Source organism: Falco cherrug, chromosome 3 (genome assembly GCF_023634085.1).
Source record: "Falco cherrug isolate bFalChe1 chromosome 3, bFalChe1.pri, whole genome shotgun sequence".
Lineage (NCBI taxonomy): Eukaryota > Metazoa > Chordata > Aves > Falconiformes > Falconidae > Falco > Falco cherrug.
In genome coordinates this window covers 111,634,876-111,652,557 of record NC_073699.1, presented here as the reverse complement: position 1 = coordinate 111,652,557, position 17,682 = coordinate 111,634,876, and the positions used below count along the sequence as shown (strand labels likewise).

The 17,682-nt window shown below is 42.2% G+C and overlaps 1 protein-coding gene and 1 long non-coding RNA gene across 2 annotated transcripts; both read right to left on the bottom strand.

Moving 5' to 3' along the window:
• Positions 1 to 1,896: 1,896 nt before the first annotated feature.
• Positions 1,897 to 17,350, bottom strand: MICOS10 (mitochondrial contact site and cristae organizing system subunit 10). The gene is made up of 4 exons (XM_055706489.1): positions 17,176 to 17,350; positions 5,848 to 5,895; positions 5,111 to 5,220; positions 1,897 to 2,141 (listed from the first exon to the last, which is right to left on the bottom strand). The coding sequence occupies exons 1-4, from the start codon at positions 17,240 to 17,242 to the stop codon at positions 2,133 to 2,135; spliced, it is 234 nt and encodes a 77-aa protein (XP_055562464.1). The 5' UTR covers positions 17,243 to 17,350; the 3' UTR covers positions 1,897 to 2,132.
• Positions 5,902 to 16,780, bottom strand: LOC129735761 (uncharacterized). Its single transcript, XR_008731622.1, has 3 exons — positions 16,519 to 16,780; positions 15,180 to 15,323; positions 5,902 to 14,757 (listed from the first exon to the last, which is right to left on the bottom strand). It is a non-coding gene; the product is annotated as an uncharacterized LOC129735761 (long non-coding RNA).
• Positions 17,351 to 17,682: the final 332 nt, after the last annotated feature.

Here is a 17,682-nt window from a genome sequence, read left to right as displayed (position 1 = left end):
AATTTTTCCACACTCACCCTACTAGATTTCGTATTATTGAGCGAGAACACTTGTTGTGATTATTCTCACTCTAGCAATAAAGGACACACTGTAAATTGATATCTACAACTGGTACCCTCAGAGTCACAGGGCCAGCAGAACCACTTGATCACAGGCCACAGCAGATCAAAGTAAGAATGAACTCTGGGAAATCAATATTTGAACTAAAGCAGAGCATACTAGGGCAGGACAACTCGTCACCAGGGACAATAAATAAAAGTGGAACCCATCATCACAGCCCAAATGACACAGTGCGAGCTAAAGTTTTTTCCGACAGCCATTATATTCAAGAGCGCTGCTACCACTTTTGGTTCTCCTGTTTCTTACCCAGGTTGATGCTCTTCCCTCCAGCTGAGCACAGGGGCTTACCAGACTGCTAGCATTGCAGCACACATGCACAGAACTCAATAAAAACACTTTCCAAACCACAGAGGAGCTCTGGCTCCAAAGTACATAGTTCAAATTAAAAATTGGGGCCAGATAAAATGATTCAAAATTGGGAAGAAAGAAAGAGATCCTGTTTCCAATAAGCTGTTTTGACCTGACTGATGAATGCAGTCCGGCAAGGGAGGAGGTGGAAAAACAAGGACATGCTCGAGCAATGGTCCTGGATGGTATCATGCTTTGACAGTCTTTAATGCCGCTCTGGCATTAAAGCTATTTTATTTCACAAGTCCATTGCTCTAGGCAAGCTCTTCAGCTTCTGTTGACTCTGGGCACAGCTCAACATGTTTCTTCAGCCTGCAAGATCCACACACATGCGCCCAGGGGTATGTGGGGGTGCAGGACCGCCGTAGCACCCAGACCAAATCTCAGTCCATTGCTCGGTGAGATAAGGAGCTTCTCAAGCTCTCCAAGTTCAGAAGACCAACCCTCAGACCATCCCCTTCCTTTTCTGGCACCGTTTAAAACACAAATATTGCGCAACTTGTTTTCCATTGTGTTTTCCTTTCTGGAGAGGAATTTTTTTGTCACTCTTCCATCTGCCAGCACTCACCATGCAGCAGAACAGGCTTTCAATAAAGGAAAGTTCCACATCAATCTGTACCATTCTGTTTCTATCTCAGGAGACAAGCATTTACATCTTGTGCTACGCAGACAATACGCAGCAAGCATGGGACAAAGAAAAGAGGCCCTCGAGAGCCATCGCAATAGCTAGAAAATTGTGCTGAGTAAAGAAACACTGAAGACAACCTCTTGAGTCAGGAGAAGAGCAGTAGACAACATGCCAACAAGTAATTACAAGGACTGGGGTAAATGGAAAGTAGAAAGGAGTACTTGGACCAGTGAATTGCCAAGATAATAAAGAGCTTTAAGTATTTGTGACGTTCCCAGACACTGAAACCTGTATGTTCTCCCACAGAAGAGGGGTGAAAAAAAACAATCAATCTAAAAAGTAAGCTCAGAGCTAGACATTTAGTTCACCCACTATCCCAGGAAGTTTCAAAACTGGGTCATTCCATGACTCTAAGCTTCAAGACACAGCACTGGCTAGCTGCATCAGTCACACAGTTAGGATCTGCCCTTTTGGATTCTGCCTCTTTGGAGAGGACAACATTCCAATTGTAAAGGGCAACTGTACAAACAAGACATAGGAGTATTTATATTCCTCTCCAAACACCAGCAAAAGCACCAGGGGTCTAGTGGGTGATTTATGAGGTGGGAATGCTTCTTTGAACTGTATGTTAGACGGGGGTTGCCTTGCAGGAGTGGAGAGGAACATACGACGGCTGTCTTTTCTGAAGAGCTCTCACAATGGCTTTTACCCAGGTGGTCACAGCTGCTAGGTACTCAAAATGAAGTTCGCTCCTTCCATTCTCTCTCCCTCACACTCACATACAAAGTCAACACACCAGAGAAGGCCATTTTTCCTTTATTTATTTCCCAGAAGAGCTCTTCCTTGCACTTTCCAGACATGATACAAAACAAGCAACAGAACTTTGTTTCATGTACAGAAACAGTTTGTTGGAGTATAAAGAGTTACTGGTGATCATTACTGAAGAATGTTGGCTTATTCCAGGGGCACTTCAGTATTCCTGAGGAATAATCATTGATTTCTCCTTCCTTCCCACTGGGATAGTCTTAGTCATTAGTCACTGTTCCTGTAAAGCAAGAAGGCTTATATTATTAAAAAGCCATTTGGGTTCCTTACATGGAAGGTGCTGCACGATGTAAAGCAAGCCACTTAGCTTTGTGACATTTCCAGAAGGTAGACTAATATTTTCATCCTTCACTAGACTAAGAAGTTGAGCGTGGAGAAGTTAAGCTGCTATTTTCATACCAGAAGCATGCCACGTTTTCATGCATATAACCCTCCATTCTGATAAAACGGGTACTTCAAAAAAAACCCCAACATTATTCTTCAAGTCAACTATTCACAGATTGAATAGAAATCAGATAGAAATCAAAGCCACAAACAGCAGGAGGAAAGGCTCCAGTTGCCAGACTTCTTGTATTCTTGCACATCAATATAATCCACATTGTTATCAGAGTACAGGGTTGTGGGTTTTGGGGTGATAAATACAGGCTAAATAACCTGAGAAATATGATACTTCCCATTTTGCAAGAAAACCTATTCCATGTAACTTTCAGTCATACTGTTTTAAGCCTTGAATTGCTAGATGTTGATTTTAAATTCAGCTGAAGTCACAGTGAAATCCACTTGATCAAATTACTTAAAAAAAAAAAGCAGCCCTCAATCTTATGACCACAAATTAGAGCTTTTCTGCATTTTAAGTAGTCTCTTAGTCTACATGAATGGCTCTTGCATTGGTGTTAGTGTTTCATGATCAAATTACTAACCCAAAGAATGGGCACTGTGATGATCCAAGTTACAGTTAGAACAGCTGTAAAGTCACTTTGCAGTCTCCTGATTATTTGGTATCGTGAAGGTCCACTGTCCTCTCTCATTCTCACTTAAGATTCAGAATTAAGAACTTGATCCTGAAGAATCAAGAATCCAGACTGGATAAAGCCCCGACTAACCTGGTCTAACCTCATAGCTGACCCCGGTCTGAGGTCAGACTAGATGACCTTCTTGAAGTCCTTTCCAACTTGAGTTATCCTGTGATCCTATGCACTTGACAGGTTCAGAAAACTAGAAATAATTTCTTTCAGGTTAATCAGTGTTACATTTCTCTCTCTCTTAATAAAGCTAATTTTCTTGCAGAATCTCACATTTTGACAAGTTAGCATTTGAACAGAACTCAGTTTTGTAAAGGAAGTCCTATAGAGTTTAGCTACAACAGTGTTTTCTAGGAAAAAAACAGATGAGTGATAATGCAACAATATTTTCCATGTTCCTAACCAACAGAAATGAAATAATTTTGTTGTAATAACCCTGGAGCCATTATCCATGACATGACATTTTGGAGAGAATTAATGATATTAACCATTAGATGGCTTCATCCATGTGTTCCCTCTCTCCACATGTTCAGCTTCTTTGTGCCAGAGAAAGCTAGCAGAGACAGTGCGCTGGAAACTATTTGTCTAGTCTTGTGCCATGCAGGCAGCTGTGGTTCTTCTGCAAAGTGTCCTTCCAATTACCTCATGCTTCGAAGGACCACCCTTGCTCCAGAACACAGATTAGTCCTTAATCCAAACGAAATCCCTTACTAGGCTGACCTGAAAGTCAGTTTTCTGTTGCCCAACATCCCTACAAGCATCCTTGAATGAATAATACTTTCTTAAGACCCTGTGAACAGGGCATTTACCACTCACCTGAAGCCACAGGCATGTCATTCCAAATTCTTTTTTGAGACATAAATTGGAGGAATACCCTCAGGATGGTGTGGAAAGCTAACATGTTTTAAATGTTAACAAATCCAGCCAGAAGACTCAAGCACAGACTTTTGATTCTGGGCCGTAGCTTGCAGTGTTGCATCAGCTGCATCTAAGTCAGTTTCTCTATGTTGCTATCCAAAATATTTTATTCTGAAGAAGTTGTTCAAGAATCTTGTTATCGTTTCTCCTTTCTTATCAGACAGCTGAAGAACTTATTTATAAACAGGTATGTCTGCTAGGGCTGCAGAAGGGTGGCAACACGTCTGCCCATAAAACTCAGGAGGATTGGACTCAACTTACAGCTCTAGATGCATCAGAAAAAAAGCCCCAAAACACTTTCAGGCCTCCTCCATCAGCAGACAAGCGATACAGGAGCAATTTTTGCATTCTGTATACTTGCCACGAAAAGTTCCTGGCAGAGCATTTGATCTCAGTACTTTCTGAAGTGCTAAAATAACTGTAAATATGTCCTGGTGAATGCCTCTCCACTGGTATTAGGGAAATGCTTTTAGCAATATATGGCTTTGGGGATCCAAAGTATGCACGCATATCCCTTTTGTCCCCAGGTGCCACAAGAATAAGCTACCATACAAACAGCCCCAACTTTTACATGTAAAAAAAAGAAAGAAAATATTAACGGAGACAGTTTGTGGACTTCATGCACTGCAGGCAGTTTGTGAGCACACAAACAGTTCCTGTTAATTCTTCTAGTTTTAACTGTTTTATCTCAGCATGGTCAGTGATAATACTGAACTCAGGCAGATTATCCTCTTCGAAACTATTTAAATTGTAAAATTTCTCCAGACTAATTATTACATTACTATCCAGCCAAACAAGCCACAAAACTTACTAGTGTTTTCATGTTGAACAGGAAAAAAAAACAACCCCACAGAAAGTCAACAATACACTTCCACAGGCAGATCTACCTCACATGGCTTTCAGTTTCTTCCTAGCTCCTCTCTTTCAAAGTCTGAAAACAACACAGTTTAAGTTTTTCAGCTTTTCTAACATGTATTTTTATTATACTTGTTTTCAGTTGTGGGAAACCTACCTGTAGAATCTGTTAGACTAAGTCTGTGTATTCAGTCTAGTAAGTTTACTGCTAAAAACACCAAATATTAAAATTTTCTGAAAAGCAGGGGAACCACCCCTGCTTCAGCAGTACAAGTTTCTTACTGGTACACTTTTGTGAAAGTCAGAGGAATATCCATTTAAATGGTGTCTAGAGGTACCATTTAATGCTCACTTATAAAGTTACCAATTAATAGCAACTAATACCAATACTTACTTTTACAAATTTACCATGGAGAAGATACGGAGACTGGAAGTCATGTTGACAATTGGAATAAGCCATTCCTAACCCCATCCCTGACCCAAAAGCAATAGGCCATGTCCTTCCTGTGGGGAAAGCAAGCAGAGAAGAAAAATTAAAGTCAAGAAAAGTTGTTCATTTCACGTGACAGTGAAAGCATTGTTAAATAAGCACCAAGAAAGAATAAATTACTGGAAGACACATATTAGGCATTTTCAAGTTCTACGAGCCCTAAAATTGTCTAAAAACCAGACCACTTCAGAAGAACAACAAGAGTAACAGCAAGTAAGGCATCGTATTTAGAATTTAACGGAGAGCAATCTCTACATTCAAGATACTACTGAAAATTATTCCATTACCAAAGCATAACTAAAAAAGAATTTAGATCAGTTTTAAAACACTGGCAAGACTGGCATAAACTGATGTCTAGACACATGGCTCCAGTAATTTGGCTCAGGGTTTCCTGCAATTCCAGAATTTGAGCTGAGCACAGTAGGAGCTTAGAAAGATGCTGTGTGTCACAACCTTGTTACACAACAGCTAAAAATTTAGGTAACTCCATCTCAACCGAAAAGAGATGACCTATAATGAAAGAATTGGTCTAACATGCCGATTAAGTTTTACATGCCTCAAAGACTTCTTGGTTTTAAACTGCACCTAAAATAGACGGAAATAAGAAAACCAGGCAGCCAAGATTACTGCAGCGTACTTACTTTTGAAGAAGATGACTGAGAAAACAATTCCTAATCCAAATCCAGCACCTGTAAGAAGAAATGAAGTGAGTGAGGACTAAGATAATGCAAAGTAATGGAATGTGATTTCGTTCTTTACAGTAATTCTTGTTCCAACCCAGGAATATCAGGCTACACGTTATTTCATCACACAAAACAAAAACGTTCTGAAATAGCAATTCTGAAAAAAATAATTGTTTTCTTAAAAAATTTTAAGAAGCTATTTCAGATTCGAATCCCAACATATATAAGTAGATTATCAGAAAGATTTGAGAAACAAACCAGACTCTCATCCCAGGGAAACTTACTGAATTTCTGTCACCATCTACAATGTGGAATTAAGATTTATTTGGCTCATTGTCAGCAAATGAGAAACACTTAAATGAAAACTTCTTGTGTCCTTGAGCTTTAGATTTTGCAGATGAATATCTTATTGTATTTCGTTTATCTCACTACTTTAACTACTTCAATGTGTGTCCTGAGGGCAGCAAAACTTTGATGCTTTGTGTTACCCTATACCTTGCAAAAGAAAGCTCCAGGCTGCTTATCTTCCACATCCACAACATTCATTATGGAGCATATTTAAACACATTAGAAATGAAAGACTTTTCACATCCTCATACTATATATAGAAATAACTGCAGCAGTTGAAAAAAATTTATCCAGCACCATTAAAAAAAAAAACACCTCGGCTGGCACATTTAAAAATAATTTTTGCTTTCCTTGGAACGTGCGCTTATGATTTTTTGCAAGAAGTCAGGCAAGTCTGCAAAACTCCTCTCACGACCCAATAAATGTAACAGTGAACACTTGGAGCTCAGTGGGCAAATTCTATCTTTAATTCTATCCACTAAAGACAGGAATTTTAGATAAGGCGCAGAAATACAAAAGTTTAAAAAAGGAAAAAATAAAATCAGTCATGCATATGCTCATTAAAAAAAATTCTAAGAGTTGCAGATTTATTTTGTAGCAAAAATATCCTGTTATGCATTTCAATTCTCCCCTTTCAATACAAGAAATATAAGAAGTATAGCAAGCTTTATTAATTAAAAGACATACCTTATATTTTTAAAATATTCCTAAGACCATATGATCCTTATTTAAGCTCCTGTTGAACACATTACTAACTGGGTTAAGTCCAGAACAATACTAAAGAATCATATACCCTCACGGCATATAGGAGTAAGTTCCATTTTTCTTTCTTTTTAGTTTCCTTCTGCTTTTTAAACCTTTTTCCGTGCAAAAAATTATCTAATGGTAGATTCTATTGAGGCTCAGGTATTTAAACAATACTTATTGCACTACCTAGTAAGTTAACCAAGCACCCCATGTTTTTCGTTGATTATAAAATCTTGAATATTAGAACAGAGATGACCAAACAAATGATCTGAGCAAACCTCCTTACGTTTACTCTCCTGTTAGGGCTTCACAATCCATATTTACTGAGAGCTGGAAATCAGAGTTGCTTTTGAAAACTCTCTTCATTCTACTACGGATTTTCAATTGTGACAGAGGTAACTACTTTACCAGGTCACTACAACTTTGGAGTAGGTTTACAAAACATGCAACTGCAGGAAAGAACTTTGACTGCCTGCCAAGTGGTCCTGACATAACTCCCCCAGACATTTTAGAAACCGAACCTTTTGCAGAAGGTCAGATTTTCACTCTAATCATTTGCACAGCTAAGGGAAAGTCTCAGTCCCTCAGATGTCTGGTCAGAGCTTTGGGTTTTTTTCTGCATTACAGACAGCAAGAGATACACTACTTGGAGCATCTCATACAGACAGCTAACTACTCATACCACATCACCGACCGGCACTTATATGCAGACTGGAGGAGACATCATGCATTACTAAGTGCAGCGGTTCATCCGTGCTAATTCCTCCACTCCCCCTCGCCAAGTAGGGCCTTCCTTCTGTACCTTTGCTATAATACAGCTGGTGTTGGCTCTCCCAGAATGTTTACGCTATTAAGGATAATCACTATCTTCAAGAATTCATCCAACGGACAACCGGTCGGCCCTCTGACCTGCCTCCTTCTGCCAGTCTTTTCCTGTAATATGCAGTTATGCTGCCTTTTTGTTTTGGGCTGTTGTACCATAGGTCTGAAAACGACTTTCTGGAGGCAATTACTTTCCGTTCAGACAGCAGTAGGCGTTGTTTGAACTGTCCAGTTCAGAAGGCCTGTCATGCAGTGAGTGATACTGGTCCTACGCTTCCTGTCCAAGAAAAGATCCCCTCTGCCAATCCAAACAGTTTAGCTAATCAATGAGAAATGATTTACACTATGACAAATTCTGCATCATCTCAATGCAGAGCCCAGGCAGTTTCTAATGTCACCACATTTTCCACGTTACCAGTCAAGTCCACATTCTTCTTACCGGAGTGGTGGTAAACTGCTTACTTTCTTAAGAAAAGTCTGCACTAAGGAAGCTGCTATCCTTAATACAGTTTCTTTCCATCTACTTCCAGAAATCGTCATTGTCTTGTATTCTCTTCACCTCCTTCAGATGCTCTCTCACATTACAGCCCTGCTTATAAGGGCTCCACGCAGGTGTCATCAATGCTGCTTCCTGCTGGCTATGGGGGAAGCTACAGGATACACTTAAAAGGTGAAAAATTTATTTCTGCCATCTGCAATTCAACCTAAACCTAAAACAAAACCTAGGTCTTCCCCCATGCTAATACCCAACAACACTGTTAAGCAGATGTGGTCCAGCACGACTGACTTAGGAAAGACCATTCTGTCTTTCCTCAAAAAGCTTCTTTCTGAAGCAGTGCATCTCAAGGGATTCTGCTTTTTCACGAAAATGCAATTTTCATGCAATTTTAGAGGCTATCACTGCAGCCTGTTCCAGCAGGAAGGTAAGTACAGTGGCTGATCAGTTTAAAAAGATGATGGTAAGATACCTAGTGCCTTGCTTTAAGTTATGAAAATGCCACAGAGAAGTAAAGGAGACTGACAGCTAAGGATTTTTTGTTTTCTGTACAGGAAAGTAACTTGAGAAACGAAGCCAAAGTACCACCTTAGCTTCCCTCATCCCAAAGGCAGCTAGGTTCACTCCTTTTCTTACTGAGGAAAAGGCTACAAAATGTGCTGAAAAATCATTGCTGATAACACCCACCAACAAGAAACACTTAGATCTGCCCCCTCACACCAGCCAGTGCACATACAGATTTCACTCCTTTCTACTTGGTTTTAATGTTTAAGCATTGGTTTTAACTTAAAACCAGAAGCTTCGGCTACATTTAATTTCTCAGCCCATCTGGTTAAGAACCTATTCCTGTGGATAGTTTGTCACTCATCTTCATTCCACTAGAACATATTTGTGGTTATGTGGTCATTTCCTGCGTCCCCAGGACCAAGAGGGAGCGAAACCATCTTACCAGCAAAGTAATGCGTTTCACTTTAATTCTGTATAGAGTTACACCAGAGATAAACAATGGCAGAGCTGTTGATGAGTTTTACAGGTTTAAGTTCTCACATGCTCAATTTCCTTTTAAAGAGGCAACATGTTGCTTCAAAGAGCCTCCCACCTGACCAGGGGACACTCAGTCTGCAGCTGTTTCTACTAAAGATCAGCACCTCTAGGCCAGGCTTTAACTTCATAACAATAAAACATGAAAGGTTTATCTTACAATAAAAACAAACGAACATGGAAAAACTAAGGGCTTGATCCATGCCGGGCACATTTTCCCTCCCTTTCTTGCATGACAGACTCTTTGGAGGAAAAGGCCACAGGAAAGAGTATAACCCATTTTTCACCTTCTCTGACAGTTTAAAATGTTTAACTAGAAAAACAGTCTCTTCCACCCTACATCTATCACTTCAGCTTAAACCCATTTACAGTCAAGTGTCAACAGGGGACAGGACAGTTCTGTGGCCATCTTACTCCTGCTCCCCAGTAAGCATCCTGGCCGTACGGACCAGTGCAGCCACACGGAATTGGTATTAGGCAGAAAGCCAAGTCTCCAAAACTTTTTCATTCTACTTTTTTGGCTCATACACCTTCCATGAGAAATGTCACAGTACCTCAAATCAATCTAACACACAGAAGAGCACGTGCCGTATACCCAACAGGACATCATAAAAGTGTCTCTGAGAGAAACACAAATCTTCAGGATGGGCTCCTGCCCCACAAGAACATCTGGGAAAAGCTTCTTCTATAAATTTAGTTAACAGTCCCTCCAACAGCGGTACTATATGGTTCTTTCCTAGGCTACCCAAGTAGCTATGGGCTGAAGCACCTATTAAGACTTGCCACACCTAGATACACTTTTCTTCACTAGTTTGAAACTTAAAAACTGAAGGATTAAAATATATATGCTCACTGACACTTGGCCAGTGTGTTGCTGTTACTATAGCAGCTGCAAGTTCTTCAATTACTTAAGATGATGACAAAAAGAAAACTATTATTTTCCTCTGCTGTTCCTTATACACAAATACAAAAGAGCGCTACAGTCTCCTGTCCATCAGATTCTGTTATTTTACAATTTAAAAGAACTAAATGAATGAAATCAAATGAACAAGAAGACATCTTCCAGGAGCTCCTTCTTCTAAGAAAATAGCGACTACTCTATATAGACAAGACACTCTAAAATAGGTCACAGGCTTGTCCCAGCAGAGAAGATTGCTTCCCAAATAGAAAGAGCGCTTCCATTAGGATCGAGAAAATTGATTAGATTGGTTAGTTTCTCCGAGGACAGCAATAGCTTCAAGGTCCAACAGCAGATCTCATCCATGGGCCTGATACACTGGAAGTTTCAAATGAGCATCGGCTCGGGCCAGCACTAAAATTTGCTTTAGTTAAGGAAATACCCAAGAAAACTCAAGATCTTCAAAACAAACAAAAAAGGCAAGCAACTCTCCAAACTGTATTCGCCCTCCTGTTGCAGTGTCCCATCCTGCCCCCCTCCAATGCTGCTTTGACAAGATACACAGGTAATTGTTTTGCAAAAACAGGGAGGAGAGCCTTCTTCATATACCAGGGCCTTTACAGGGCAGTACTGATCACTAGTTGGAAATCCGAGACCACAAAATCACTTATTTACAGACAGAATTAATTTTAAGCAGACCCTTAGCAAGGTCTTTCATGGCAGGAATCAGGTTTTCTTCAAACATCAGCTTTGAAGCTTTCATTCTCATCTCCCCTGTTGTGTGGATTGTTTACATAGCAGACAGAAAAAAGAGCAAGGACGCTAGAACATCACGAAACTGTATACCAAGTACTCAAGGAAGAAGCAGAGGGGGGAAAGTATTTTTTCTTCTTCTAGCATTTGACTGTAGTAACACAGAATACTTGGAATGACAGAATATAAATATCCAAATACCATTATAATACAAAAATCCCAACATGCTTTCAAGGGCCGCTGCCACCCTTCAGCACTCCTGCAGGTCAGCCTCTGCCCGCAGGCTAACCTTACTTAGATAAACATCGGGGCTTTTGCAGATGGACAGGCAGCAGCAGGAAGTATCGCCTTAGCCCATGATCTCCCAAGCAATCACAGCAATAGTCTCATAGCAGACCCAAAACTTTTCATCCTCACACCCATGACTGAGCTGCTGAAAGGAGAGGGCATGCGCATTTCCTCCCTCTTTTAAAAGGGGAGAAGAGCGGAAGCTGTTCTTTGAATAGACAGCGCAACTAAGGACCTCATCAATCAAGCTTTTAGACAAAGTCAGGGTTGCACTCAGTTTAGAACCACATATAGAAGAAATCAGCAAGATACTCATAATATGAAAGATACACCTCTGACAGAAAACTCTACTTTGTCTTACTGCAATAAAACATTCCACTAACAAAAACAATGGCACTGCTAAAAAGAAAAGTTTAGCTGGAGTAAACACATCCACATTTAGAGCTTTCTCAATCCGAACGACGAGGGTTGGCACTCAGGCTTCTTCACACCCATTCAATGTAGGTTGACCATTACTGACGTCTACTGGCTCAGCAAAGAAATAGAGGCAACTTAGAGCAAGAAGCGTTACGGTGGCATCTCACCAGCAGGAATGCTAAGGAAAGAAGCATGACCCTTCTCAAATCTCTCACTATCAATTTATTATCATCAAGGATGTGCCAGCAGCCCTGAAAGGATTTTCTTAGGGAACTATATCTGATAGAACAAAGAATAAAGAGTTGTTCCCACCTACTGCTGTAACATCTTCAGGACCAAGATAGTGGTTTAGGGTATCACTTGGCTAGAGTCCTCATTCCATATACAGTGTCACTGTGTGCCACCTCCCAAAAAAGGCACAGTTGGCATCCATCAATGCACTAATGCACAGGACAAGAAGTCAGCACGCTTTGGATTCATTTCCAGCAGAGGAGACCTTACGTAGTCTGGGGTTTTAAATGGCTGCACTACCAGATGGATGCCACAGCTCTTCTTTCAGGTTTTCTTGCACACCAGATGTATTGCCAAGAACCGGCGGGAAGAAGGGTCGAGCAGGGCTTCCCCCAGTATCGCTCACAGCTTCAGTTAGCAAGCAGATGGGTGCACCCAGGGCAGAGCTTTCTGACCCAGCTGAATGGCCAGCCAAGAGGAACAGCAGGACACAGCGCGGTTAGGAGAAGAAACACCTGGATTCCTAAAGATTTTCCTGTCTTTTTCTTCCAACAGAAGATAACAGCCCCTTAATCAGAACTCTGCTAACAACATAACTAAATATTGCTGTTGGACAAATTCTGCCTCTCTCTTCCAAACAAAACATGTTTTCATTAGCTGTACTGTCTTCCTGCACAACTTAAGCCATAAGCAGTTAATATTTACACTACTTGGTCTGCTACAAGATACAACTAGTAGAATTGGATCTTCTCCTGTATGACAAAGGAAAGTAACCTGGGGTTGCAAACAAAGCTCACATAACACCACAGTTCTGTGATTGCATAATATTTGTGTTCTCCAGTATTAAGAACAAAACCCCAAATGAAGAACAAGTCTTTTGACCTGGTAGCTAAGATTGGATGGCCACGTTGTAATTGCCAAGCAAAAAAACACTTCAAAACAGGAATTTCAGGATTTTTGTGCATTTAGAGAAAGTCTAATCCAGTTTTCAGAAAGTATAATCAAGCTTTGTTATTATATAGACTGACTTTATCCTATTCATAACCATATGAAGGATTATTTAAAAATACTGACATTGCAATCCATACAATGATTCTTTCTGAAAGACTCAATCTGTAGAGTGACACAAACAATACTATTTCACCCTCACCATTAACAGAAACAGCTCTTCAAGCATGCCAGATGATGCAAGCCAGAAGAAATCACATTAACAGTTGCAGGAGAATTGGAAGTGCCCTTTTCTCTTTAAAAATTCCTATTAAATGGAAATTTGGAGCAGTTTTTATTTTCAGATGTCAAAACAGAGGATTAGAGGAAAATGAAGATCACTACACTGGGTTATTTACAAGCTTCCAGGATGAATTTTGGTCAGCCACAGACATATGTCAAAACATTTATCTCATGCAAAAATAATGAACTTCAGCACCGCAACTTAACACAAAAGTCAAGAAGCAAACAGCTTTCCTAGGACTACCTTTCAATAACAGGTAAATTACAGCATTTGACTAATTTAAAACTACAACAGTTTCAAAACAAACCAAGACACACTGGCACACAAATCTCCCTCTCCTTACACATACACTCTTCATTGTCTCCCTGTTTCCTGGAAACAGCATGTAACAATAATTCGTCCAAAATTACAGCTTTGCAGAGAAAAAACAGTTCTGTCTGTCCTTCATGAGTAATTGTCTTTCCAAATAAAGAGGAACGAACTACCAATTAGTTAAACAAACAAACAAACTCTTTAAACAGGGTTTGAAGCTGGTAGGATGGTAGAAGACCACATTACTAATTACCTCCCTGTCCTTTCTCTGCAGAGCTCTACTGAATAAAAAGGAAGAAAAGGCTGTGAAGGCTGGAGAGGGGACAGGAGTTTATAAAGCTTTGCAAGTTGGGAAGAAAAAGAAAGGCCACTGTAGTTTGATTCTCCTTCCTTACACAAAAGAAGCAACTTTTCTGATGGGTAACAAAAATCAGTATCAGTAAGAAAGATAAACCAGAATTTATTTAAATGACTGCAGGGGTGAAAAGTCTTAAGGACGGTGTGAAGCCAGAGCCAGCATGATCTGGATCACCCATCAGAGAAACCGCCTGGTCAGCCAAGAAAGCACAACCCAGCCCCCTATACAAAGCACTGTGGTTACAGCTAGATTTAGAAAGGGAACAAAAATACCTAGACCCATCCTCCCCAGTAGCAAAACAAATGTCAGTCCTAATAAGGAGGTGAGCGCATAAACTCTTAATGGTCTGAGGGTTTGTGCAGGCAGGCAGAGTTTTACAGTACTTAACTCTTTGAAGTGAAATACTGTCTTAACAATGCCTGACAACGTATTTTGTTTTGAACTAACAGGAAAGAGTTTTAATACTAACTACAAGATGCACACAGGTAGTGACCAAGAGGTCAAAAATATAATACAGCATTTCAAATGATGTAACATAAGATAAATACGTATTTTGGACATTTTAGTGGCAGGAGATAAAAGTTTCTTCCAGGAGCTTGATCTCCAACTAAAACAGTATAGTACCACTACAAACACCACAGCCAACTACAAACACACTGGTTTATGCAACTGCAGCGAAAAGCCCGACAGACTACTACAAGACAGAACAGGCTGCACAGCCTCCAGCCATTATTTAAAAATACACTATTACTAATAAAGTCACCTCGATAGCTGCTGCCTCCCCTTCTCACTCTCTTCTGTTTCCCATGTCCCTCCAGCCCTCAATTAATCCACAGGAGTTGTGTCTCTACAGTTCTCACAGACACTGGAAAACTGTCCGTCATGCAAAGCTTCAGAAATTCAGTGCTTTCCTTTATTTACAGGGTCTGGAATGGGAAAACACAGTGGTAATCACAATGTTTGTTCTTCCCCATCTATTGGCTGGAAAGACCTCTCTTGCAATAGCACTCAGGAAGGATATAAAGGAACATACAGGAAGGAAACTGTGGCCACCAAAAGGAAAAGTCCAACAAACAAGCAAGGATTTGGTAAACTTCTATATCCCATATAACAAGCAATAAAATTTTCAAGTAAAAAAAAGTTTATTTTCTTTCCTTCTTCCCAGTATAACAACCACCCTTGATAGTTTATTGGGAACTCCAGCAAACTTTGCAGTAATATTACAAAAGCAATCACCATAACCACAAAAGTTTTTGAAGTCCCTACAGAGGAAAAAATCATTTCCATTGAGAAAGTTTGTGTTGTCAGTGCACAGTTAACTGTTTGCATAGCTAGGCTACAGACTCACTTCGCATTTAAAGGCCATCATCATCTTCAGTCACAAACTACTGGAGTATGAAGAACTTCTTGGTTGTTCCGACTTCCAAAGTTCATACCGAGCCATTTGTTGTTAATATCATGGAGGAGGTTGCCAGCACAGATGCTTCAGTTACTGGATCAATTGTAAAAGCACACAAAACAAAAAATGCTATCACGCATGAAGAGAAACATGTGTCTGAGGCCATCACACTGGATTTAGTGCTGAGGATAAAATTAGAGCCCTGCAGCCCATGTGCCCTTTTTGGGCAATCCAATGAAAAGCATAAATTTTACTGAGACCTCAACTCAATGCCATCATGACGCTAACACTGGGAATCCTTGGCCTAGAGCACTAGTGCATAAAGTCCAAACATACATTTTTTCTTCTGTTGCCACATTAGGATGGAAGAAAACACCACATTAAAACAAAAGGCCTGCTGAAGCAACATGCTACATCGAAATCGGCCCTGTATCTGCTTCTTTCAGCCTCCTGGAGAGGCTTTCCATGTACAGGATTCCTATATGTACAGCTGCAGCATAGAACAAGTTCTTGTTTATAATTTGGCATACTTAATATTTTATGATAAAGCAACCAACGCTATGGAAACATAAACATATCTGGATATGTTTGTCAGACAAACCTGAATAGAATTTCATAAGGCAAAACATTTCTCTGGAGCACTTGACACTTTTCAAAGGCCTGCTATAAACAATGGAAGTTTCAGTTTACTTAAAATTACTAAACATCTTTTCTAATGGAAAAGTATTAGGCAACTAAAACACTGAGTTCCTCATCAGCTTTCAAGCATAAGGCCACTGCAGCAACAAGAAATAAACATTCACATTTCTCAGATAATATTTATGGCTCTAAAAGAGACGTCAGCACCAACAAGGAACGCACACCTTTTGTGCCAGATACTTTACCTCTGGGTCTATACATTGCATTTAAAGATTTGGGTTTGTACACACATTTTGTAAAACCATAGACTCTTGTCTGGTCGATTTTCCAGCCTGTCACATTAGGAGCACCAAACTGCACGTACTCAATTACGATCGCTCCCAAAACTTGCAGTTCTAAGTGCAGCATTACGAACTGTTTGCTGCAGAACTGAAGCACTGTAGGCACGTGCACAGTCTCAACTTTAAGGACAAACAAACATAAGGAAAAATCAACAGAACTGCTCCCTAACTTAAAGGCACAACTGTCTGCAGGGCTGGGAGAGTGGACGGAAAGCTTCTCAATGTCAAACCATGCACTGTACAAAGTAACACATGCCAAAGCTATCAGCATGTCACTCTGCGTATCGCTTTTAATAAACACAGCCCACCTCGTACACTGAGTGATGTAGACAGCTCGGCAGGAACAGGTTTGGAGAACCAAGGCCTCATCGCAGTGAAACTCAAGGCAGCGAGGCAGTGGCACCAACGGCCCGGGCTGTGCCCTGTGCCTACCCGGGCCCATTCATTCAGGGCAGGGGGCGTCCCGCGGGCCCGCAGCCCAGCACGGCGAGAGATTTCCCCGGGAAACCTCTCGTCTTCTACCGAGGGAGAAACCAGAGGCCACAAACGCCCCTCCGCTACCGGACCGCGGGTAAGACAGGCCAGGCCGGACCGCAAGGCCCGCGGCGGCGGCGGGAGCGGGCCCAGCGGGGGTCCACGCCCGCGGCCAAGGTCACCTTGCCGGGGCCGCCCGGCTCCCCCCGCCGCGCCGCTCCCCGACCCTCGGGGGCAGCGTCTTGCGCTGAGGGCGAAGCCACAGGACATCCCGCTGCCCCGCCCGGGCCCACAGCACGGCGCGGCCGCCGCCGCCCTCAGCCGGGCCCGGAGCGGCGGGGGGCACCGGGCCTCACAGGGCTCTTCCTCGCCGGGCCCGGCCGCGCCGCCGGGGCGGGCACGCGGCGGCTCTCCCAGCCCCGGGCCGCCGGGCCGGCGGCCACCGCTCCTCCCCGGGTCCTCCCCCTCCGCCCTGCCCTCCCCGCCCTTACCCAGCTTGACGGCGGAGTCGGCCAGACACCGGTCCCACTTCCTGCCCAGCTCGCCCTCCGACGCCATCTTGGCCGTCCCCTCCCACCTCAGGCCGTGCCCTCGCCTCCTCCCCCGCGCAACTCTCGCGAGATATGCTAGCTCGGGCAAGCGGCGGAATGCTAGATCTCGCGAGATTTCCCGCGGCCGCCGTCGTCAAGGTTACTGGCGGGAGGGCGCGATGGCTGCTGCGCTCGACCTTGAGGCCGGCCCAAACTCCCGTTTTTCCCCGTAGGACCAGGCCCACCACAGTCCCAGCCCTTCCTAGGCCCAATCCCTGCAGCCAGGGCTCCCGCTGTGGTCTTGTATGGCCTCGTATCCCTCAGTCTACAGCAGGATTCGCATCTTCTCACAGGCCCCTAGCTTGGGCCCACACCTGTTGACCTGCTCCCCTCAGGGCTCTCACCTCATCCTTGGTAAGAGCCGATCTTTGCTGTAGGATCCCATCTCTCCCACTGCAGTTGGGTATA

What these genes read in the sequence shown, in the direction of transcription:
- MICOS10 (XM_055706489.1), bottom strand. Translation starts at nt 17,242, where the DNA reads ATGGCGTCGGAGGGCGAGCTGGGCAGGAAGTGGGACCGGTGTCTGGCC. An exon ending in CGACTCCGCCGTCAAGCTGG is followed by an intron (nt 5,896 to 17,175) that starts GTAAGGGCGGGG and finishes TTCTTCTTACAG; the next exon opens with GTGCTGGATTTGGATTAGGA. An exon ending in CTCAGTCATCTTCTTCAAAA is followed by an intron (nt 5,221 to 5,847) that starts GTAAGTACGCTG and finishes CTTTCCCCACAG; the next exon opens with GAAGGACATGGCCTATTGCT.